This window comes from Camelus ferus, chromosome 33 (assembly GCF_009834535.1).
Source record: "Camelus ferus isolate YT-003-E chromosome 33, BCGSAC_Cfer_1.0, whole genome shotgun sequence".
NCBI lineage: Eukaryota > Metazoa > Chordata > Mammalia > Artiodactyla > Camelidae > Camelus > Camelus ferus.
In genome coordinates, this window is record NC_045728.1 from 11926083 (window position 1) to 11951060 (window position 24978).

The 24978-nt window shown below is 47.7% G+C and overlaps 1 protein-coding gene across 7 annotated transcripts in view; it reads right to left on the minus strand.

The window, feature by feature from the left end:
- Positions 1 to 9087: 9087 nt before the first annotated feature.
- The window catches only part of TMPRSS4 (transmembrane serine protease 4), a 30273-nt gene continuing 14382 nt past the window's right edge, over positions 9088 to 24978 (minus strand). For 3 of the 7 annotated variants that reach the window (XM_032472345.1, XM_014551161.2, XM_032472344.1), the window contains 11 exons: positions 24744 to 24857; positions 21936 to 22088; positions 20620 to 20749; positions 17919 to 18029; positions 16931 to 16971; positions 14553 to 14712; positions 13299 to 13465; positions 12229 to 12327; positions 11898 to 12040; positions 10433 to 10582; positions 9088 to 9998 (listed from right to left, as the gene is read on the minus strand). In XM_032472345.1, the coding sequence (XP_032328236.1) occupies positions 9987 to 9998; positions 10433 to 10582; positions 11898 to 12040; positions 12229 to 12327; positions 13299 to 13465; positions 14553 to 14712; positions 16931 to 16971; positions 17919 to 18029; positions 20620 to 20749; positions 21936 to 22088; positions 24744 to 24792 (1215 nt within the window). In that variant the 5' untranslated portion in view covers positions 24793 to 24857 and the 3' untranslated portion in view covers positions 9088 to 9986. Of the gene's footprint in view, positions 9999 to 10432; positions 10608 to 11897; positions 12041 to 12228; positions 12328 to 13298; positions 13466 to 14552; positions 14713 to 16930; positions 16972 to 17918; positions 18030 to 20619; positions 20750 to 21935; positions 22089 to 24743; positions 24858 to 24978 lie in introns of those variants that run through there. The other 4 variants (XM_032472346.1, XM_032472350.1, XM_032472349.1 and 1 more) reach the window with 3 other exon arrangements.

Here is a 24978-nt window from a genome sequence, read left to right on the forward strand (position 1 = left end):
CTCTGTGCCCCCACCCCGAATGGACTCATCACCTGGATTCCCACACCAACACGCACCTGTCTTCAGGTACTGCTTGTTGCCTGGGACCTCCTGCTGCTGTCCCGCCAGCTTTAGACCTGTTGGATATTGAAATTTTGTCTGAGTTTATAGCATTCTTGGAATGTCATGCTTTGAGCTTGCAGTTCCTCATGTAAGGCTCAGTCTCAAGGCCTGGATTGGTCCCCATCATTGCTGTGTTTCATCCCTACTTCCTTTCCCCACTCACCAGCCATCATACCTGTTAGATAAACAAATGTGTCAAAACCAGATTAGGAACTGGGACTGTCCTGGGCAAACCTGTTAAGCCCAGGCTGACCCAACCAGGACTAACCAGGACTAAAATACACATAAATGAAGGGTCCTTAATTTGAGCTGCTGGAAGGCACCCAAATGGACTCTTCTGAACTAGGTGATCTTTTAGATACTGGTGTCACTAAAAAGGCTATATGTAGACTATACTCCTAGGGAGCCTATAGTTTCCTGTGACTGAAATAGAAAAGTTTTTTTTAATGCGATGAAAGTTTGCTTCTCACTTGTGGGTCTCACGTGCAGGCCACTCTTCACATCTTGCTCAGAGGCGCTGCATCATACTTTGTGGCTCTGCTCCTCTGGGTCCTCGAAGCCCTTCCCACGCAGCTGGTGGATGGGGATGGTGAGAATGAAGATGGTGAGTTGGACGTTAGATGAGCCAGGACTGGAAGAGGACCACGTCATTCTGCGCACATGCTCCCCCCGAGGGAGGCTGGGAAACGTAGTTGCTGGGTTTCCAGGAGAAAGTGAAATGTGTTTTGGCGAATGCAGAGCATCCTATGAGATGACGAGTGTTCAGACAGCTGCAAGAGGCTCCGCTGCGGCTGAAGCCACAGTGGTGTGGTGGGGAATGGAGACAGGGAGGGAGGGCAGCAGGCAGGGTAGGCAGGACCCAGATCAGGCAGGGCCAGAAGGTTCACATTTTATTTTGTGGACAATGGGGAGCCATTGGAAGATTTTAGCAGGGGAGAGACAGGACTGGGTTGGAGAAGGCGAGACAGGAGACGGTGAGCGTGGTGGGGCTGATGTGGTTGCCCAGACAAGAGATGAAGGTAGAAGGGGGATGGCTAGCAGTGCAAGAGTGGAGATAACTGAAGGAGTAGAATACATAGAGCTCGATGTTTAAGGGGCTGGGAGAAGAAGGTGCCAAGATGGCTTCTAAGTTCCTCCTGGAGATAAGTGGGTTCTTAGAGATGAGCTTGCCTTGAAAAGGAACTGAGGGGAGCAGAGGGTATTGAGGGTGAGGAGGAGATGGTAAGTCCACTTATGAAAGTATTGAGTCTGCCTCTAGGTTACCAGAATACTAGCCAGTTGTAAATAAGGGTCTAGAACCTAAGAGACAGTGATCTGTTCAGACCATGGGGAAAGGAATCCTGGGCTCTGACACTCAGGGGCTGGTTGGAGGAACAGCAGCCCTTGAAGGATGCCATGAGGGAGAGCCCAAGGGCAAGGCCAAGTCATGTCATTGAGGTCAAGGTAGCAAGAAGTGTTAAGAACAGGGTGGCCATTGCCACGTTGAGGATCAGTTCTTACAGAGTTTATTGGTGACCTCAGTGATCCCAGCACAGTGGAGTGGGATGGCCAGGAGGGAGAGGCAGCAGGAGCTGGATTCCAGGGTGTGGAAGAGTCAGCACCAGCACATGAGGTTACAATTTCAAGCAACTTGGCTTTGAAGGGTGGAAAAGGCATTGGCTTTGGTAGGAAGAAGGATGGATGGTTTTCTTCTTAAGATGGACGAAATAAAAGCGGGGTTAAATGCAGGTGGGGAGGAGACAGTGGGGAGGGAAAGGCTGACAGGTAAGAGTCCTTTGAGTAGACCTGAGGGGTTGGACCCCAGAGGCCAGGTGGGAAGACTGGTTTGAGACAGGGGGTCAACCCTCTGCCACTGTGATAGGCAAAGGAGATCAAGTGGGAATAAATGCTGGTAAGTTTGCAGAGGATGTGGAGCAAGAGATTGGGGACTGGGTTGCGAATTGAAGGTGGAACTCTAACTCTCTATACCTTGAGTGTTGTTGGAATTTTTATAACTATGTAGTACACTCATAATAAACACACAGAACTTTGAGTCAAGTTGTGCTTGCTTCTAAGGCCGGGACGGATTCTTTTTCCTTCACTACAATGTCACCCACATCTCTCCTTTCACCTTCCTGTTTTCCCCTTCTCTTTCGCACTGTTTTTTGAACACAGGGCTTCTTCTGACCCGCTTGCTTTGTATTTGCTGTTGCCTCTAGCTGGGACCGCCCCCTGGAATGCGGACCGCCTATGCAGCCTCCAGCTTAATTTCAGACATCAGTTTCCCTGGTATTTGCGCACACCTGTGTTACAGTGTTTCCCACTTCATCCTAAAATCTCTCCTGAGCGTCCCTATCACGCTCATGGGCCGGGCTGTGTCCTCTCCACCTTCTCCCTGTGCCTCTTCGAGTTCCTGGCCCAAGTTTGCACGCAGGGCTCCATCGTGGTCCCTGTAACGGCTTGCTTTTAGGTGGGGACTTTCTTGTGGAGATGAGGTGAGAAGCCCCATAAAAAAAGACCAGCAGGACCCCCAGGCACAGCCAGCACCATCCAGTTCCCTGGCCCAGTGGCTTTATCTCACTTTATGCCTCTAAAACAGCTTACTGCTAGGAAAGTGGAACTTACCCTTAAAATTCGGTTGATTCCCTGAGCTAACTCCTGATTGGTCCATTTGTAGTGCTTCATTTGCATGCAGCTCACTCCTGATTGGTTATTTCTCTCACTCCTGATTGGTCCACTTCCCTCACTCCTGATTGGTCCATTTCTTTCACTCCTGATCGGTCCATTTCTACAAAGCTTGTTCCTGATTAGTCACCTTTGTAATACCTTATTTGCATATGGTGTTACAAAATGTTGCAAAGTCTAGACTGGTAGCCTATAAAAGCCTATGTAAACCTACAGCTGGGGTTCAGAGCTTGGAATGTTAACTTCTTTGGGCCTGCTGGTGTAATAAACCTGAGTTCTTCAACTCTCCGAGTGCTGCTTGGTCTCTCACCCAGATCCAGGTTGCTGTCACACTGAGCTGTAACACTGAGCTGTCACATGCTTTTCTGCAGCAGAGGTAGCTCTGGACCGGAGCTGGAATTGTCAAGCCTGTGCTCTGGCATCAGGCTTACTTTCCTGGGATTCAGCTCCCTTCCATCCTTGTGGAAAGGGAGCAGATCTTCTCGCCCACCAACCTTCTCACTGCACCCTCCCTCTTCCAGAGATGATGAGAGTCAGCTGTGAGCGTCTCCGTGCTGGTCATCTTACAACTTTCTGGCTCCCGCTTGATCTTGCCGGTGGAACCACTTAACACATTGAGTGTCGAGTGCAAAGGTTGGCTCATCTCTACATAAATCCAGATGGAAAAGAGCCCAAGCCGTTTCAGGTTAGCTGCTGAATGTCACCCTAAAACATTCTATGTATATGTCCGTATGTCTTAGGTATATAATATGTATTATATAGTTTTCATTATCATTCTATTTTAAGTAAATTTTTCTTTATAATTTCTGCTTTGACCTGTGAATTATATAGAAGTGCTGTTATCACATATGCATGTTATACTTAAAAATTTTTGTTTGCTGTTGTCTCATAACTTAATAGCATTGCAATCGGAGAACTTAATCTTAGACCTGGTTTCTTAGAAAACTTTAACTTGTCCATGCTAAACTTAATCTTAACTCTATATTGTGGGGTTCAATCCCAGGGAAACAGCGTTAGGGGGAAAGGGCCATGAGGCAGGGAAAGAGAGAAAGCAAGCACAAGGTGACGTGTTACTAAGCTGACCACAGCGCCACAAGAAACACGCAGCTGGTTGCTGAATCACGGGGACTGTCTCTGGGGAACCAGGGCTTCTCTGAATAGTTTCATCCTGGGGAAGAAGGTAGAATAATTTATTTGCTGACTCCTTTGTCTCCTGTTTTCCATTATTCAGCATTTATCCCATAGACAATGATTTCCATGTTTTGTTACTCAGCCTTTCCAGGCAGCCCTGGGGGAGCAGAGTCCTGTGGGTACAGTCTTCTGGCTCTGGGTGCTGGTGGGTACGATGAAGACCACCCCAGCCAAAGCCCAGCCCCAAAGGCACCAATGTGGTGTTAGGAGAAGAGATGGCAGCAGTTGCCAGGGTTTTAGAACCAGGGAAATGAAAGGCGCCAGAGCTAGGCCTACCCAGGGCAGGAAGCCAGGTCACAGCCTACATCCTAGAGGTGAGAGAATGGGGGATGCAGGCAAAACTGAGTGGAAATTGATTGGAACACAAAACTAGGTGTGGTGGGTGCTCATATGCTTTTGAAATGGGTTGAGACTTACTTTGTGGACTAGTATGGAGTTAATTTTTTTTTTTAAGCAAATGTGCTTGAGAAGGATGCTCATTTTCTGAGCATTGAGTGCAAGGTTCTACACACATCTATTAATCAAGCAGACTAATTATATTGTTTAATTGTCTATACTTTACTAATATTTTACCTGTTTGACCTAACAATAATTGAGAGAAGTGCGCTGAAAGTTTGCTCTGTGATGGTGGATTTATCAATATCTCCTTACAGTTCTATCTGTTTTTAAGGCTATTTTTATATTGTGCTTATATAAGTTAAAAAAGAACCATTTACTGAGAAAAATTTCAGATATACAGAAAACTAGAAAGAATAATACATATCTATCACCTAGATTTTGCACTTGTTGATATTTTGCCATATTTATTTCAACTGTTTTTTCTTCTTCCCTGAGTTAACAACTTTTTGTCATTTTACCCCACATACTTCTATATGCATCTCTAAAAATTAAGGATATTTTCCTTAAGTATGATGCCATAATGGAATTAACAATTCCTTGTTATCATTCAATACCCAGATCATATTCATCCTTCCCCAGCTACCCCTTCACTCAAATGCCTTTTGCTGCTAATTGGTTCAAGTCAGGATCCAATCAAGGTCCACATCCTGTGTTTTGGTTGTTATGTCATTCATGACATTGACTTATTGAAGAGATTGGCTCATCTGTGTAGTAGAATGTCCCACCTTCTGGATTTGTAATTAGCTTCCAAATGGTGTCATCTAACTTATTCCTCTAATTTTTATATTTCCTATGAGCTGGAAATAAGATGTAAAGGTTTGGGTTAAGCATTTTTGATGAGTTGCCTTTTGGTGACACAGCATGAGGTGTACTGCATCTCCACATTGGGAGGCACATGGTATCTGATTATCCACTGTCAGTGGGTGGGTGATGCCAGCCTAATCCCTTGATTTTAAAGTTAGGTTTTCCTCTTGTGATTAGCAAGGAATCTGTGGAGGTGACACTTGGGCATTCTGCAGGTATCTTGTTCTCCATCAACCTTTCACTTAATGGTTTTCGCATCCGTTGATGATCCTTGCTTAAATCAACTATCTCATTAGAAGTTGCTAAAAGTGATTTTCTATCATTCATCTGTATCGATTAGCTATATTCTTCTGTAGAGAAGAGCTTTCCCTCACCATCTCAAGTTATCTGGTTATACCTGGAAGTAGATTTCTACAGCAAAGCAGAATACTACTTAATTTTTTTCTCTTTAAGTATCATTTCAGAATAAAGACTTGATGTGATAGCAACTCCAGTAGTGGTGAAGGGTTTGCTTTTTTTCATTCCTGTTTTCTTCTCTTTGTTTACAAGTTTTAACTTAACTGTATCTTCCTGGTAAATTGAAGCTTTTATGATTATGTAGTGACTCTGTTTATCCTAAATCCCTATTTTATTTTATTTTTTACATTTTTTTATTGAGTAATAGTCATTTTACAATGTTGTGTCAAATTCTAGTGTAGAGCACAATTTTTCAGTTATACATGAACATATATATATATATATATATATATATATATATATATATATATATATTCATATTCATTGTCCTAAATTGCTATTTTAAAAAATATATTTTACAGCATCCTCAGCTTAGATTTGGTGAAGTGTTTACTTTCTATATATTTTTTTCATCTTTTTAGTTTGGTCTGTAACCTAACATTCTGGGTGTGTCTTTTCTAAATGACATGTAGATTGATTTAATCCATTCTGTTATCTCTGTGTATTAGTTGGTGAGTTTAACATTTATGGGAAGTCTGATATTTTTGTCTTTAGCATCCTATTTTGTACATTCTATTTGTTCTATTTTCTGTGCTTTCCTTACTTTTACCTCTCCTCCTCCTCCTTCTTCTTTTGAGAGTGTTTGATTTTTGTTTGTTTTTCCTTAATCTATTTGTTTTCCTTGTTTTGAAGTTAAACACTTACATCCATTTTTTTGATGATTACTCTTTTGACCACTTAAAATATAGTAAATACACTTTATGTAACATAACTTTAATCAATAGTTAAACCTCTCTCTTGAAAAACTTAAGAAGTTTAGAATATTTTAACTCCAACTAGCCCCTTCTGACTTACATACTGCTGTTGTTATTCTGTATTTTAATTAGACATTTAAAATTTAACTGAATAACAGTAACAAAATAGATGCTATTGTTATTTTATTTTGACAAAGTTTGTTTAGATTTGTCTACATTTTTACCAATCGCATCATTTACTATTCCTTTTTGCGTCTGTTTTTCCTTTTAGTATCATTTTCCTTCTCCCTAAGGTACGTACTTTATATGTTCTTTTTGAGAAGCTTTGTGGTAGTAAACTCTCAATTTTTGTTCTTCTGAAAATGCCCTTTTTTCCTTGAAAGATAGTTTTGTAGGGTTCATAATTCTTGATTGGCCATAATTATTTTTGCACACTGAAGACAATTTCCTTGTCTCCTGGCTCCTTTGTTGCTGTGGAGAAGTCTGCTGTTAGTCTAACTGTGGTACTTATGTGGTTTTGTAAATGGTCTGAATTTTTCTCTCTAGCTGCTTTACAGAGTTTCTCTTCATCTTTGGTGTTAGGAAGATTCACTATAATGTGCCTGCATGAGGATCTATTTTATTTTTCTCCCCTTGGTTGTATGGGTGTACACTACAGTGGCATATGCTGTATCTGTGGATTTATGCCTTTAATTAGTTCTGGATATCAGATATTAAGTTTTGGGATATTGTCTCTCTTCCATTCTTTCTATTCTCCTCCTCTGGGCCTCTGACCAGATATATTAGGCCTTATCATTCTAGCCTCCATTGTTCATAGCCTTGTTTTCATATTTTCAAATGTTCTTATCTCTTTCCACTGAAATGTAGTAACTTCTTCAATCTACCTTCCAATTCATGAATTCTCTTAATCTATGTCTTAAATGCTATTTACCCCAAACATTCAGTTTTTCATTTTAATAATTACTCTTTATATTTATAAGAGCTATGTGTGGTTGGTTCTTCTTCAAATCTGCCTGTCATAATTGCTTGATTATTAAAATATTAATTTTTTAACAGACAATAACAAGTGTGGTGAGAATGTAAAGAAATTGGATCCTTTATTCATTGTTGATGGGAATGTAAAAGGATGCAGCCATTATGGAAAACAATAAAAAATTAAAAGTAGAATTATCATATAATCCAGAAATTCCACTTTTGGGCATATACTCAGAAGAATTGAAAGCAGGGTCTTGAAGAGATATTTGTACAACCATGTTCATTATTCACAATAGCCAAAAGGCAGAAGCAACCCAATTTTTGATGGAAGAATGGATGAACAAAATGTGGTATAAATAATGGAATATTATTCATCATTAAAAAAGCAGGAAATTCTGATTCGTGCTACATTGTGGATGAACCTTAAAGACACTATATTAAGTGAAGTAAGCCAGGCACAAAAAGGCAAATATATGATTCCACTTATTTAAGGTACCTAAAGTAGCCAAATTCATAGAGACAGAAAGTAGAATGGTGGCTGCCAGAGGCTGGGCAGGGGGAGGGAGAAATGGGGTTATTGTTTCATAGGTACAGAGTGCCGGTTTGGCAAGGTGAGACCAATTCTGGAGGTGAATGGTGGTTATGATTGCTTAAGAGTATGAATGTCAAAATCATTAAACTGTATACTTAAAAGTGGTTAAGATGGTAAATTTTATGTTATGTGTATTTTACCACAATTAAAAAATTTTTTAATGTGGAAAAAATCCATTTTTAATATATTTAAATATTTTACCATATAGGAGGCCCTGTAGCGTGGTAGTTCATAGCATGAACTCTGGAGTCAGAATGCTCATGTTCAGCTTACCAGTAGGTAACCTCAGGCAAGGTTAACCTCATTGTGGCTTAGTTTTCTTATCCATAAAATGGGGATGAGAACAGTACCTATCTCATAGGTTCATGTGAGTATTAAATGAATCAGAATATGATGAAGCACTTAAATAGTGTCCAGCACCCAGAAATACTCTATTAGTTATTATTATAATTACCTGATAATTCTAACATCTGAAGTCATGAGGTTCGATTTCTGTTTTTGATGACCAACCCCCCCCCCCCTTGGTGATTTTTCTTTTTTAAAATTTTGGCTGACCTCTGATTGTGAGCTCATATTTGGAGGACCTCTGTCTGGGAATCCTAAGGCTCTAGGCTTGTGCTGTTTTCCTCCATTAGATCTGCCAGCTGGGACCACATTTTCCCCCCTTTGGCTGTCTCTGCTTCATGCGGGAATCCCAGGTGCAGCTTCCTTACCTGCAGTAGGTCTGTATTTACTTTTGATCTACATGAAAGCCTTCTTTGTCCCTGGGGCCACCCAAGATTTAAGTTAGCTGTTGCTCCACCTTAGTTTCAACTCATGGTTCTGATCATTGTTTTATTTTATTTTGATTTTTTGGCCTTTGAGGATTTCTATTATTTATTAAGAACTTAGTCAGCCATTAGCAAGTATATTTTATCTAGGATTTGACTTAACTATAGCAAGAAGATCCTCAGAATACTTGGGCTTCCATACAGCTGCCGGAGAAGTCCACGGGGCTTACTTTTCTGACCACTTTGAGTGAGGGAACTTATACTTATATCCTCAGAACCCATACCTGGCAGGTGGTAAACAATTTTTTTCAAATGAATGCTAAAAACCACATCCAGTTTTCACCAGGCGGATTTAAAGGATTTAAAGGCGCAATGTCTCTTTCCAGCCACTTGGGGGCACCATGATTTAATGTCGGCCTTGAGTGCCCAAATCCTCTCCTTCCCCAGTCATAGGTTCTCTCTGGACTATGGCTGATGTCACAGCAGGGAGGAAGGGGAGGAGGGCAACGGGACAGGTCCTGTGAAGAAGAGACTTACTGACCCTGGCTTCCCCACTGTTGCCCTTATCCATCATCTCTGGTCTCCATGTCTTCTTTTCTTTCACTTTGAGACTCAGTCGTATCCCCAAGAACTTTTCCTACTCAGGCCAAAGAATAAAGGTCATAGTTCAATCACCTTGGCTCAGAGCTGAGCCATGGTTCATAGCCCAGTCAGCCTATGTCAAAGACTTCACATACCAGTTTAATAACAGTGGCCATTGAGGTAACAATAACAAAAGCAAGTAACAGTAGTTGTGCTAACAGTAGGACAACGCACTTTACATTATAAGGGCTTTCTTGTTCGGGTGGGCTTGGGGATGGGTGGGGAGGGAGAGTGCTGGCTCAGATCCCTTCCTCCTCCTCTCCAGTCTGTGGTGATCTGGGCTCTCAGAAAGGCATCTATTTCTATTCAGTAGAGTAGAAAGTTCCTTCTTGGCTTAGTGATGCCTCCTGAGACCTCGGCCTGGAGGCTGGCTTGTTCATTGGGCTGTGTCTCTTCCCCTTTGATGCTGAGAGCATCCGGGGCAGCTGAGCCAGGGCTGCTGACTTCCTCCTGCGTGCCTGTGGGCTGTGGGGGCTCTTACAGGAAATGAAGTCCTTTGTTGCACCAAGAAATGCTGAGGCTGTGGGCAGAACGGTGTGCCCAAGGGGGCTCTTGCTCTGTGTCTGATTTCTGGGGGACCCCCACATGGGCAGGGTTGGGGGGAGCAGTTTTCAGCACTGCAGGGGAGCAGCAGCATCATGGATCAGACTAGAATCAAAGAGACCAACAAAGAAGTCAGATGCTTTGAAACTGGACAAAATGGTGGCATGCAAAATTAGTCTTCCTTTTTTTGAAGCTCTTTGCTCGTTTCTCTACTCTCTAGGAGCCAGGAAATCTCATAAGCCTTTCCACCCTCCCTCTTATAAGAATATGTTCTCTGGAAAGTGTCTGATAGTTTCATTCCGCCAGAGAATAGAGAAGGGTCAAACTGAGTGTGTTCCATACCCTAAGAGATGTGCATTTAGTGCAATCTCTGATCTAAGGAATTTCAGCTCTTAATGATGGAATCCCAGGTTGTCATTTGCTAGGCAGGAAGATTATTTGGGATGCTAAGGGGTATCTCAGCGCCATTAAGGATGGTTTGGTACCCTCAGGGGAGAGGAATGGAGGGAGGGCACAATGGCTAGGGCAAACATGCTCACCTTCCTGACATTGTAGATCCAGTTGAGATAGGCTGTGACCTTGGTGTACACTCCCGGAGTACTCGGGCCCCCACAGCCATGGCCCCAGCTCACGATGCCCACCACTTGCCACTGGTCAGAGTGATACATCAGAGGCCCACCGCTGTCACCCTGTGAGAGGCCAGAGCAGGGACTGCTGGGGAGGGCAGGCAGGGGTCAGATGGAGGGGTGGGCTTCTCTTTCCTCCCCTCACTTCCTGGCCCATCTGTTCCCCTGCTCTCTAGCGCCCCCTGCTTTTCCACCCTCACCCCTCTGCTCATGCTGTTCCTGCAGCCTGGAATGCCCTTCCCTTTTGGGGCAGGAGGGTTCTGTCTGTGGTCAAGTGAGTTGTGGGTGTGCTGTCAGCCCTCTCTTCACAACTCGCACTAGCACAGTGAGGGCTCTAAGAGGTCCTGCAGGAAGAAAGCCTGGTTATCTCTTTTGAACCTAGTATTTCCCAAATTTATTTGACCACTTCAGGAGGGCCAGTTTCCTGCCAGCCACTGTTCTAGACAACTGGGATTCAAGCAATGAAAAGAAGAAAGATCTCTGCCCTCGAGGAGCTTAGAATCAAATGGAACAGAGAGAGAGAAGGAGGGGAGGAGGGAGAGAGAGAAAGAGAGAGAAGGAGGGAGGGAGGGAGAAGGAGGGAAGGGGAAAAAAGCAAACAACAAACCTGACTAGAAAATGTCAGATAGTAAAAAGGGCACTTATTTGAATGTCCTTCTTACCAGCTCTTACAGCCTCTGGGGCTTCCTCCTCAGAACCCAGTACCACTGTAGCTGAACTACCTGTTTATGTAGCCCCCACCCCCACCACTGTGAGCTCCCCAAGGGAAGACACTGTCCCCAACGGCCAGCATTTACCTGACATCAAGAGATGACTAAGAGATGCCTCTTGAGTGAAGGAATTTCATGACTTAGGAGGGGGGCGGGAATCGGGTTTTGGAGTTTTAATGAAAATGGTTCAGAAGATCCTCTGGGTGGGGACATGAGAAGGGATTCAGGAGTTGGCCAGTAGGGGTGGGGTGAGGGGACACTGCACCAGGGCTCATCCAGCATGAGGTGGGCTTTCTCCAGTGTAGCTGAGCAGTTTGAGGGCAGTTACAGAGAAAACAGGCGTGGGATTCCTGCCCTCTAAGGGCTCAGACTTCTGCACATGATGGCGGGTGAGAGCGGGTGGGGAGGGAAGCATCATCTGTGTCTGTGAAATACACACTTGAAATCTTTCTGATTGTATCTATCTATGTATCTATATCTGTCCATCCATCCATTCTTATATGTATATCTGACTATAGTCCTTCCTTCCCTCCCTCTCCACCTTCCTCCCTTTGTCAGAGATTGAGTGCTCCCCATATGCAAGACTTCAAGTGGGGCATTGAGCCTCTGAATCTCCAGGACAGACATCCCTAGCTGTATAATCCCCTCATGATCCTTGGAGGCCCCACCTGGCAGGTGTCCACGCTACCCTCCAGGATGCCTGCACACAGCATCTTCTCGGTGACCTCCCCCTGGTATGCATCCTCTGCATTGCAGCGTGTGCTGTTAATGATCTGGACGGATGCCTGCAGCAGTGTGTCAGACATCTTCCCTGGAGGCAGAAAACACACTTGCATTCCCATTCTTGCCTTCTACCCCCCCAGCCCAGGATAATTCTCTGGGTTGCCTGGCATGATGGTGCTTGGACCTCCAAGATGGATTTTTCTAAAGGATGGTCCTCCTTCCCATCACCTCTGGGAAGTGTTCTCTCAGGCCTGTGGTCCTGAGCCCAGGACTTACCTCCACCCTGTTCCGTAAAGCCCCATCCAATGACCCAGACTGGGGTGGCTGGAGCGAGCACTTCATCAGAGAAGGGCAGGCAGATGGGCCTGACTGTACCTGCCAGGAGGCAGAGAGGAAGAGGAAAGCAAGGTTTCAGAGAGCCTGGCAGCTAAGCCCTCTGTAAGAGCTGACCACACGGTTTCAATAGCATATGTGCCATGGATGGTAATAGAAGTGTTAGGAGAAGGAGGTTCTGTAGTCAAATAAGTGTAGAAAGTGTGAGCTAAACACAATAAAACAGATTGTTTAAAAAGTTTTAAAAACCTCTTGAAAAAAATTTTAAAAAGGAGGGGAGGGTATAGCTCAAATGGTAGAGTGCATGCTTAGCATGCTCGAGGTCCTGGGTTCAATCCCCAGCACCTCCACTGAAAAAGTAAATAAATAAATAAACCCCTAGCTACCCCTGCAAAAAAAATTTAAAGAAAATACCTCTCGTATCATTAATATACATGAATATGCTCCAGGAAGAGAGGCATAGTATAAAAATGTTTCCCAAACTTATGTGAGAATGGACCCCTTTTTCCCCAAGGGACCAGTGTCCTGTGGAGCCAACCACCGGAAATGCTGGTCTAAATACAACCCAATGTAAGTGTGAGTCATTAAACAGAGCTGTTCAAAGAGCCTATGAGCTTCCCTCACAGTAGTGAGTTCCCTGCCCCTGGAGGAGAGCAAACAGACATAGTGGCCCCTCGGCAGGGAGGTGGTACAGGCTCTTGTCATTGGTCGGGGTGGAGGATGGACTAGGGGACCTTTTAGGTCCCTCACAACTCTAGGACTGAATGAATCTACGATTCTCGCTTGAGGTGCTCCACATGGAGAAAACAGACCTCAAGAATCACTGGCAAAGGTGGGCTGGGGTGTCTCCTGATACCTCGAGCAGGCCTCGTGTCATCAGTGATGTGAGGCTGATGTATTTGCTGGAAACAATGGGCAAACAGGTCTTGGGAGGAGAATCGACATGACCAAGGCCACTTAGTGAATGAACGAGTGGCAGAGTAGGAGTTCTGTTCCCAGGTGCCATCCCTCACCGGAGAACGTGAGTGGGGACTGCAGCTTCACGAGGGCAATGTCCTTCTCTTTGGGGAGCATGAAGTTGTGCTCAGTGATGAAGATCTTGGCCACAGGCAGGGATGGGAAGTTGCTCAGTTTCTCTGAGCCAGCCCTCACCTTCCAGTTGGACACATCGAGATGCTTCCTGGGGGCAGAGACAGTGGGGTTCAGGTCTGAGCCAAGCATGAGGAGGCTTTGCCAAAGGATAGGTCCCCACAGCCCTGGGGATTGGGGCGCTAGATGCCCCTGCCTTTGGAGGTAATGCCGGTGAGAGCAGGGGAAGTGGAGAAGGGGCAGTCTGAGAAATCACCACCACAGACCAAATTCTAAAAGGGGTGTTGGATCCTTTTTCCTGGGGAAACTTGCCAAAGGAAACCGCCCCCTGGGGGGCTAGGGAAGAGGCTGTTCCCAGGGCCTGCGCTCTGGGGTCCTGACACACTCTCCTCCAATGCTTTCTGCTGGCCAGTGGTCCCCATGTGGTGCTTGTATTGCGGTCAGTTCCCTTATATTTCCCTGGTCTTTCTTCCCCTCGACATCAGACACGGCTTAGTGCTCAGGAGCGGTTTTCCAGGGAAAGGTTTATAGCTTTTGTTAGATTCTCCAAAGAGGTTACGAATCACTCGTCTACACTGTGTGCTCCTCTAAGGCAGTGATGGAGTCTAATGCATGAGTGCGTATGATGTGGCACTTGGTACCTAAGGTACTCATAGATATGGAATGAATGAATGAATGAAAGCAAAGAGGGCCTGGAGTGGTCCTTCCCCAGAGATGCGGGCTTGCCTCTCTCTGCTGGCCTGTAAGAGAATCTGTACTTGTTTTTTTAAGTTTCTGGATGTAATGAGGGAGTGGCAGTGACTCTGAAGCCAGAACCACTTCCTAGAAGACCAGCAAAGAGGGAGAGAGTCCTCTGGACTTTAGGCAGATGGGAAGAGCTTCTGTGCAGTGAATGAAACCGGGGGTGAGGGAGTGAGGACACTGGGTATCTGATAGCTTCCCGCCTGGAAGAGAAGAGGTCAGGTCTGGTGACCAGCAACCTCTGCTCAGACCCCAAGGCCTAACAAAGGACATCTTGTCCAGTGTCTCAGTGGGCTGGCCACACCCTGGTGCATGGTCTGTAGAGGGAGACGAGGGGGACTGAGAGCATCAGAAAACAGGTTGAGAGACAGGGGACCCAGGCACCCAGGCCCCTCCACGGCTCTGACCCTGGAGTCTTCCTCCCACCTGGGCCTTACCGGAAGCAGTGAGCTGCTGTGAGGATCCAGTAGGGGTCCAGGATGCTCCCTCCACAGATGTGTTGTTTGTCATACTGGACGCTGACCTGCCAAGGCCAAGAATCCACAGAGGCCTTCTCCCCGCCCACCACCCGAGGGGCCTTCAAGCTCTGCCCGCAGGCTGGACCCGGTAGGAAGGAGGGAGAAAGCAGGAGTCAGGCTCTTGGGGAAGGGGGCTGCCTCCCCTAGAGCCACAAGTCTATCCTGAGCAGGGCCCTTATGACAGGCATGTAGGGGTCTGGAGGTGGGAGGACCAGGCCCATTTTGAATTATTCATGGGGAGATATTGAGTGTCCCAGACCCAGGCTTTCCCCAATTTCCCTCTCCCTTTTTCAGCTTTGAAGATGCTTAGACGTTTATATTGTGAACAGGGGCGTGTCCATTGTGCTGGGAATTCATGACCTTCAGACTAAACAGGGACACAGAATTAGGAAAGTCCTGCCCAGGTGGGGTCCCAGCTGCTCCCTCTGAGTAAACGGACACCCACAGGCTGCTTTGGGACTGGAGAGTGGGAAGAAAGTGCCAGAAATGGATCTTCCCATCCTCAACTCACCTTTCTCCAAGTCCCTTCCCCCGCTGACAGAGTCTCCCAAGTTGACATCCTGTTCCCTCTTTCACATCCCACTCTCCTGGCTCTCACATCTGACTCGCAAACTCTTGTAAAAATTTCCAATTCCACCTCCCCGCCCTGTTCTCAGCCTTTCTAATCCTTCTGGCGGTCGCTGCCACAGTGGTGATTCTAAGGGGGAAGGGCTACCGCCCTTTTGGGCTTGTGCCTGGCAGGTGCCTTTTCAACACCATCTAATTCCAAACAGTGCTTTCTAGACGTCACCTCACTCACCACTCAAAGCCCCTTAGCATCCCCCTTTGACTGCAGGGAAGAGTTTAAACTCCCCTTCCTGGCAGCCTCCCGCTGTCCTTAAATAAAGTTTCTATCTAGCTGAATCGACCTGCTGGTGGCTCTCTAAACAGTCATTCTGTTTTTGCTCCAGGAAGACCCGGGGATGCTTGTCTAAATCGTTGATCACTCAGCAAATTTGAATTGTGTGCCCACTGTGTCTCAAGGGTGCAGGGAAGAGAGTGGTGGATGAGACAGAGAGACAGACATGGCCCCTCCCCTCCTGGAGGCTACAGTTCATTCTGTAACGTTGAGCCTGGCACCACCTCCAGGCCACCGATCCCTGGGCACTTTCCTATCTTGGCATTTCCACAGCCGGCCTGGGTGTCAGCTGGCCTGCCATGTTGTTGTAGTTCTTGTCTTGTCTTCTCAACAAGACTGAAGTCTCCTCAAGGGAGGGTCTGTGTCTTAAGCCTCTTTGTGATTTCAGCGCTGTTCAGCACAGCATGTCAGGGGATGTGAACATTCATTCACTCATTCATTGACTGACCACCACGTGTCAGCCCCTACTCACTAGGTACCGTGGGGGTCAAATGATAATGATTAAAATCTTCACATCCATCAGGGAAGCATGTATGACTGCTAAACTGCAAAGGCAGTGGTGACGACCTTCCTCCTCTCGGGCTACCCAGTTTCTGGCCATTCTGCCAGGCTCTGCTCAGTTCTCCCGTGAGGCTGGTGGGCTGAGCAGGGCCACAGGGCTTGTTTTTTCCTTCTTATTTCCTCTGGGAGCCAGGGCATCTCCTGGCATCCTCTTGCGTAGTTAGACTAAAGGGCTTCTTGGGAAGATAAACCTCAGAAAGAGGTCAGGTGAATTCCTCAAGGTCACAATGGAAGCCAGTGGGACTGGTGCCTAGCTCTCCTGACCCCCACCCACCCCCAACCCCTTGTAACTCTCTCTGAAGCCTGTCAGCGAGGACCGCTGCTCAGTTTGGCACTTCCTGCATGAGGCCTCGCACCTCTCTTTTCTCAGACAAAAGCTCCTGAGGATAGTGGCCAATCTTCTTCCTTTTTTGGTATCTTCTCCTTCCATCCAGCCCCTGACAGTGCTAGACACATTCTAATTGTGCAATGATCTTTGCTAAGCTGACTGTGGGAATCAGATCTTGGATAGATGAGCTGATTGCGACAGAGGAGGTTACGTGGGCCCTGACCAGGGATGGGAGGTTGGTGGAGGCCCACTCCTGCACTTTCCAGTTCTCCTGCTCTCCCCCCCAGGTCCGTGCTCAGGTTGTGTGGGCTGTGCATGGAAGGAAGGAGGGTGTTCTTAACTCCAACCACTTGAAGGAGCATTGACGTACAAGCTCAAGATCAAAGGAGTAAGTTTGGGATATTATAGAGTGAAATTTGGAGTCTGAGGGATTTATGAATGAGGGTGAAGGTCTTCTCACTGCTTAGTGCTGGACCAGGACCTAAGCCCTCAGAGATGGGGTGTACTCACCAAGGCAGTGCAGGGAAACCAGGGACCTGGAGAGACAGGGGCTGGAAGGGAGACACAGGCGCTGTGTGGTTTCTGCTTGTCCTCTGCCTGGGAGGCACGGACTCGGGTCTCCTGGCACTATTGATTCAAGTCCCCTTCCACCACCCGGGAAATATGGAACCTGCATGGTGGTGGGGACTGTCTAGAAACTGCACTACCACCCAGTTGAGTTCAAGTCAGTTCAATTGGATTCAACACCTTTGCTGATAAGCATCTACTCTGTGCTGGGTCCTGCTTGAGTCACAGCTCTGGGCAGCCTGAGATGGAAGAAAGCAGAGGCTGGGGCAGTGTCTGCGACACTGAGGGCTTTCCCAATGGAAGAGGAATAGGATTTTGATGAAATTCCAGGCAAATGATCATTCTGCCCCTACTCCTGTCCTTTTCAAGATTTGCGCTTTGATGAATAAGCAGCCCCCAGTAACATCCCTGAGTGCGAAGAGGCCAGCAGCCTCTCTGAGCCACTCTGCTGCAGGGTGACAGTTTTCCTTTAGATGCCAGGTGGCAGGCACCGGAACAGGCCATTGACAAAGGCCATGCAGTCCCTCATCTGGAGAGCTGGGAGTGTGGGGAGGGCGTACTCGGGCTTGAGTGAGTGGCAGAAAGGACAATGTAGCCTTTGGAATCTTGCCTGTTGAGCTTAATAGGAACCATAAAACAATAGGAAAGAAATTTGGTTTTACTGTTTGACTGATGAAAAGGCCACCAGTGTGTGGACAGCACACGCTGTCCAGGTGTCCCTGTATTAAAACAAAGAAGTAACACAGAAAACCTCTCAGAAATGCGATTCTCTATCTCTCAGCAGCTGACAGTCTGCCTGGCCAGGAGTTCTTCCTGTTGTCTGGCTTACGTCCCCCTTGCTGCGTCCGCTCAGGGTGGGCTGGCTGCGGGCCTAATGGCAGCATCCACACATGTGTGAGCCTTTGTGGGCCAGAAGTGTCCTCTCACTTACCCACTTGAGTTTCGCACTTGAAGTTCCTGGAGGTTCTCTGTGACTTTGACGACATCCAGATCTTGGTCTGGGCCAATCTCCACGGCTCTGAAGGTGGGTTTGCTGCTCACGCTGGGAGGCAGATTGAGAGACAGAGAGAAGTGAGCTGGGGCAGGAGTTTAGACCAAGATGGTGGGAGTAGCCCCCGCCCCGGGGAGGGGGCGGCAGAGAACGCTGGGGAGGGCGTGGCAGGGGCGTGGGGGTGGTCTTGGTCAGTGAGGGTGGTGGCAGCTTTGCTAGATGATAAGAGACGTTCCCCTTGGCATCCCAGGACTCAGCTCTAGGCCACGTCAGCAAAGACACGGCCTTGCCTTCTTGGTCCTGAACCCAGAGCCCTGGAGAGATGTTAGGGCTGTCCTTTAGTAACTCCCAGCTCAGGCCCTATTCCCCACATGTCCCAGTGGTTCCTTCTGGTTCACAGCAAGGGGAACAAGGAGGCAAAGGAAAGAACTTAGCTTCCCCATCACCTTGGAGGGAACTGGATGTGGATATTTGGTTCTCCAAACAAGGCTTCTGGTCTGAATTTAGTAGTGGGATACATTTATGGCCCCCTTGGAGATAGGACAGGCCAAGATCAGGCTTCACATGCATCCAGACATACATTACTCTCATTTGGACCCCTCTCCCTTTTTCTCTATGCTAATTCATGTTTATCTTCTTTCAAATGGGTTTAAGTCTTCCCTCCTCCAGGAGCCTTCCCTGATTAATCCCAGCTTCCAGACTGTTTCTGTGCTGAATCTGCCTCTTTCCCTTCTCTCCCCTCCTTCCCTATCTGGTCATGTTAGTACAAGCTCTGTGTGCAGGGCTTGAGTCAACCCGAGGCGCTGGCTGATTGGCACATTCTCACATTCCTAGCCAGGAATCTGGCACTACCTGGAGGACCAGGCACGGCACCTGGAGGGTTAGTCTGGCAATGCTGGGTTTTGTGCTAAGAGTCAAGACTGAGGTTCTTGTCCTGGCTCTGACACTAGTTTGATGTGTACCCTTGGCAGGTAACAATTCCTCTCTGGGTCTCTCTAAGCTTCAGTTTTCTTCTCTATAAAATGATGGGTGGACCAGATGATTTCTAGAGTCCCTCCTACCTTGAACCACGTAGCATTTTGTAGTTATGGGACAAGAAGGTCCTCCCATCCAGGGAAATCTGAGCACCTGGGACTCATGATTTGGAGATGGACATTCCCAGGAGAGTTAGCCTCTGTTCACTGGTTACCTATTGATGAATAATTCTGTCCAGCTTTGATCTTGTAGAGCTCAGGAGCCAGGTGGCTTAAAGAGCTCCAGAAGGGCAGGCATTCCGGGAGCCTTTTACCTTAGGAGCCCCTGGAGGCACCCTGGTTTCATAATCAAGTTGCAGCCAGCTAGGCTGGGGACAGCAGACACTGCAGTTGGCTGGGCTGCAGTAGGGAGGAGGGGCTGGCTGCATGGGGGAGGCTGGGCTGGGTGGATGCTGGGGGCGGAGAGAACAGCAGGGGCAGGGCGTGCCTTCCCAGCTCTCCTAGTAAAGGAAGGTTGCAGGGTGTCTTCTCCAGAGGGGCCTGGGAGTTGCACCCCATGGAGGGTAGAGAGCAGCGGAAGCCTGAAAACCAGAGAGCAGAAGGGCAAGCAGATCTGATGCATCAGCAGCGGCTGCCTGGAGCACGTACTGAGAAAGGACCTTGAGGCTGCTTTAGGCATTGATGGGAAAGGGTTCTGTGATTGATGAAGGGATGATGTCTGCCTAGTATTTATCATTTCTGCCTAGTCTCTTGGTCCAGTTTTTCAGAATCCTGAAGTTTGGGACCTGCAACTGAATATGTGGGTCCTTTTCCCTCCTCTCCATTTAGGCTCTGAGTGATCAGCTGTCTCCCCTCCCGTCCCTTTATAGATGAAAACTCCAGAGAAGAGAGAATTATCCAATCTAGAAACAGAGACGCTTCTAGAACTCCTGCTGTCCATGAATTAAGGAGTCTTGGGCACAAATTCTAGCCCTCTGCCCCACAGCTACTACCCAAGCAAGCTACTTACCTTCTCTGAACCTATTTCTAAAATAGATAGAATAATAACTACCTTTCTGGTTTTTGCCAAGATCAAATGAATATAAGTACATAATGCTAATTACCCTTCTTATCATTATCATTATGTGCTTTTCATCCACAGAAGATTTGGAGCTGCTTTTGAAATTTGTTGAGAGAGCTGGGATTGCTGGTGAAGCCCCAATAAAATCAGATTTATTTAAACTGAATTTTAACTGATGGGACTTTGAATAAGTAAACAAGACTTTTGTATTCTGGGGCAGGGACAACACTCTGCAAAGCCAAGAAGGAGTGAGGATTGAGAAGTCAAAGAAAGGAAAGGGTTGCAAAGGAGCTAGAATTGTGGAGGGTGGGGGGTGGGGAGGGGCATACATTCTCTCTCTGGTCCCTCATAACCCACCCATGAGGTTGGCATTGCTCCCTGCAATTAACTCTTGAACAAACTGAGGCTTAGCGGATGTAACTTCATGCCACTTCTAAGGGAAAGTGCTTCAAAAGCTGTTCTGTCTGACTGACTCCAATATCTGTATTTCTAGGAAAGAGGGAGGAAGGAGGAAGGAAAGAAGGAAACAGGGGACAGAGGAGGGAAGAAAGAGAGGCAGAGAGGTCGTGACATGAGATGACAGCCTCTGGAGCCTTGGGCTGGGTACCTGTCATAGCCCATCTGCCCACAGGCTGTCTTGGCCAGAGCTTCTGTGAAGTTGTCGAAACAGGCGGAGGCCCAGTTCTTTGTGGCCGGGTCCAGCACCTGCAGGGTGGATCGGTCCCTGGAGAGGCGGACTGGGAGGGGAGGAACCCGGGTCAGCTCAGGGCAGGGGCCTGTCTGGCCCATGTCCCTCAGAATTCATCATGTGACCAGCTCAAGCTCCCCCAATCCAGAACTGGGGAGCATCACAGAACCCCAACCCTTTCAACCTCAGGGGAATTTCCTCCATTTGGCTTTGCCTGAGCGAGCCTTTTTTTGACAGTAGCTAGGGTGACCAGGTTTCCTGGGGACAGTCTCCATTTTGACCTTTGCCCTGGCACAATTATAAATATTTCCCCCTTTTTCTTACACTTATTTACAAACCAGAAGTAGACTCACAGACATAGAAAACAAACTATGGTTACCAAAGGGGAAGGTAGAGGGGAGAGATAAATTAGGAGTTTGAGATTAACATATACACACTACTGTATATAATATAGATAAACAAGAATGTACTGTATAGCACAGGCAACTGTATTTAATATCTTGCAATAACCAATAATGGAAAAGAATCTGAAAAAGAATATATATGTAGATATATATATCTGAATTACTTTGCTGTACAACTGAAACTAACACAACATCGTAAATCAACTGTACTTCAATTAAAAAAAAAAAAGAATACACAGGAAGTCACTTGCATCACAAAAGCCCCCATCATCTGTGTCCTGGGCTGTCTTTTCTCTTCAGAACTCAAGTACTAGGTAGATCAAGCTGGGCTAGCCCAGTCCAAGAAAGAACATGGGTTTTTATGTTCAAAACATCTCAATACCCTTTGAAGAACCTGGCTCAGTCTTGCTTGATGACATGTAGCAATAAACACTTATCTAATGAATAGAAGGATCAATAGCTGGTTAGTGGCCTTACTGTCTCTTTCTAGTGCCCTGGAAATAATAACTTTCATAGAAAGGAGCGAACTCCTCAAGGTCATCCGATTCAGCCCTCTGCCTAGTTTTGCCCAGGTGCAGCAGGAATGCGGCAGGCTTGGTTACAGTTTCCTGTCCCCTCTGGCCCACATCAGTTCATCAAAATTTACGGAGTGTTTGCTGCATATCAGGTATCGGGGATCTGGTAGATGAGACGTGGTCCTGTTTTTAGGAACCCTCCTACAGGGAGGGAAACTGACTGGTCAGGTGGCAGATGCTATGCAGTGGTCCAAGGGGGAACTGAGCCGACTTCCTGCTCTGCCCACCCCCCTGGCCCCACAGCCCCTGAGCTCACCTGCCACTGGAGGCCCATCGGGGAAGCTGTTGACACAGTGCTGCTCGTCTTCCCCTGAGGCACAGTCCTGCTGGCCGTCACACACCTGTGGCCTCGGGATGAAGTGGAGGCGCTGCCCGCAGAGGAAGTAGTATTTGTCCAGAACCACTTTGACTGGAAGGCAACGGCAGGGAGGGCAAGAGAGGACTGATGGTCAAACAGGCAGCCTAGGGGCTGGGGAGGCTGTGTTTCCCTGAAAATATGCTGGGCTTGGAGACAGGTAGGTGTGGGTTCCAGACCCAGTTCTGCCGCTTAGCAGCAGTTGGTCCTAAGCCTCATTCTCCTCATCTGTAAAATGGAGACAGTAACATCTGTCTCACATCTAAAGATGGCTGAGAAGTCAATCAAGATAACGCGTGGGGAGCAATTTAAAAACAGCCCCTGCTGGCCTCTTAACCCCAGGTGCTGGCACTGTGCCTCTGGGAAGAGGAGACAGTGCTGGGCCTGGAGTCTGAAGACCTGAGCACCTGCTGTGTGACTTTAGACCAGTCACTTCCCCTTTCTGGGCCTCACAGTTTGGTTGAGAACATTAGGTGAGCTGGCGGTTGTGAAAGTGTCTTGTAGCTATCAAGTGCAATTTCACAATTAGGTGGTTTTTTTTTTTTTAATTTAAATTTAATCAGATTTTATGTTTGCTCTGGTCTGGTTGCATAGAATTAGGTGTTTTTTATCTGGGGTTGAAAAACCCATCACGGGGTTGGTGGTGTTTCGTTTTATCTCCTGCCTGCTGCTTTCAGATTCTGCTGCTCGTTTGTTATCTTGGATGATAAAAATGAATCTGGTGTTGGTAGGTCCTCAGGGAACAGATCTTTCAACACTTTTCCAAACTCTCCTAGCTCCTCCCGCTTAGCTGAACTCTCCTCTGGCCTGAAGCTCCCGTCTGCAGGCAGTGTCAGTGCAGGCTGCCCTGAGAAGTGGTGGTAGCAAGTCTGATGATGGCCCTGCCTGTCACTGCTAGACCTTCCCCTGTGTTGCCACGTGGAATCCTGACAACAGTTTTAGGAGGCAGGCGCCATCATTAACTAGCGTTGCAAGAAAGGAAATTGAGATTGAGAGAGTTAGGGTTTATTTCCCAAGGCCACTTAGCACTCGTGTGGTAGAGCTAGGATTTCAATCAGGTTCTGTCTGGCTCCAAAGCTCTTGGCTGCCTCTCCACGGCTTCCCTGAAGGAATTTAAGCTGTGACCTGCTGGTCCTGATGCTCCTGGTTTGAGAAATAAGGGAGAAGGAGCAGGTTGGATATTTCCTGGACTTTCAGAGTTTGGATCATGGTCAGGAGCCAGGGTGAGGAAGAGTGACTCCAGCCTCCCCCAGAAGCCAAAAGGTTGAGGGAGCTCAGTCCAGGATGGAAGTTCACATTACTTCCTCTGGTTTCAGAACTCAGGGGCCCTAGGCTGGAAGCTATGCAGGGTCTTCTGGGACAGGAGAGCCCGACTCTAAATTAGGTTCTAGTACCCACCCTGGCTCACCCTGAACTTGGCCCCGTCTTCTTCCTCCACTACGGCAGGGAATCTGTTCAGAGAAGGCGAGCTCATCGTAATAGCAGTCTGAGCAGAACAAGCTTAGGATGGCAAATCTGCTGACGTGCTGCAAACCCACCACCGCCTTGGGTCAGCCAAGGTCAAGGGGAATGATCTGCATCTCATGCCCCAGCGCATCCTCAGGGATCTGGGTGGCATTTGTGTTGTGGATCTACATTTCCACTGCCATGAAGAAGTGGAAATGGATCTGCTCAGCTGAAGGCCCAAAGGTCTGTTGCAGCCCCGTCCCCGACGGCCATACCACCTCTCTCTGCCTCAGTGCCCAAGTGGAGAATGAGGGGTTAGATCGGATGATCTCCAAGAGTCCTCCAGTGAGGAGGCTGCTGTGGTTCCCTGGAAGGCCATCCTGGCTGATGAGCAACTATATGTCCTCAGTCACATCCGTACACACTGTGCGATGACCTACGCTTTTGTACAACCTGGTTTTTATCCAGGTACTTTACACACATTACCCCTCCTATCCTCCTGAGGGAGGTGCGATGTTTCACAGTGAGGAGACTGAGGTTAAGAGAGGCTGAAGGCTTTTCTCAAGATCACACAGCAGCAGGACGGCAGTGCCAGGATCCCTGTCCCAGGGGTCATGATTCCTAGTCTGGTCTCCTCAGCCCCACTCCCTGGGTGAAAACTGTGGTCAGTAGCCTTCTGTGACTGGGGGAGGTGAAGGCGAGATCTCAGTCACAGGATGTGGCAGCCGAAAGGGAGGGACTGTGGGGATGGAGGTTCCCTCATTTCACTCTCCTTTGTCCCAGAACAGCCTGCCCAGGATCACACTGGGTCTCAGGCACTGGCAGTGGTGAAGACAGAGCTAAGGGAGGGGAGAGGCACTGTCTTTCCTGATGCCTCTTCCCTTTGTGCATCCCCTCCTCACACAGAGACATGCTCCCGGCTCCTCCAGCCAGCAGCGCTGCCCAGATGCACTCAGCTCTCATCTGCAGACTTGGGGAGGAGGAAGCAGGGGGGCGTGGCCACCTGCAAATTGCCTACGTGGGTTTGTAACTGATGCAAACTGAGCTCTCCCTGCAGAATAAATCATCTGGGATAGAAGCCACCTGGGATAGATGGGGGCTGAGTTCATCTCTCTCTTGCTCTCTTAGAGGAAGGCTCCCTTCGGAGCAGGGGTGGATTCAAAGCTGTGTGCGTCACCTGCCCTTGACCCTGCTGGGGTGGGAGGGTGGAGGGCGGGAGCGCTCTGAGGTGAGGGCAGGGGAAGGGTGGGGGCTGCCACTTACTGAGGACAGCCGCGACGGTGACGATCGCCAGGCTCAGCAGTACCGCCATGATGGGGATGCCCACCTTTTTGAAGGTCTCCAGGGAGGTGCGGGTTTTGCGCACGGGGGTGACTTCTGAGAGGCGGAGGGAAGAGCCTATAGTCAGCACTTGGAGGAGGTCCCTGCCAAGGCGCACAGCCTCCCTGCCCTATGACCTCTGGTTCTGAGCTGCAGGCACACCCTGGGGACGGTTTTG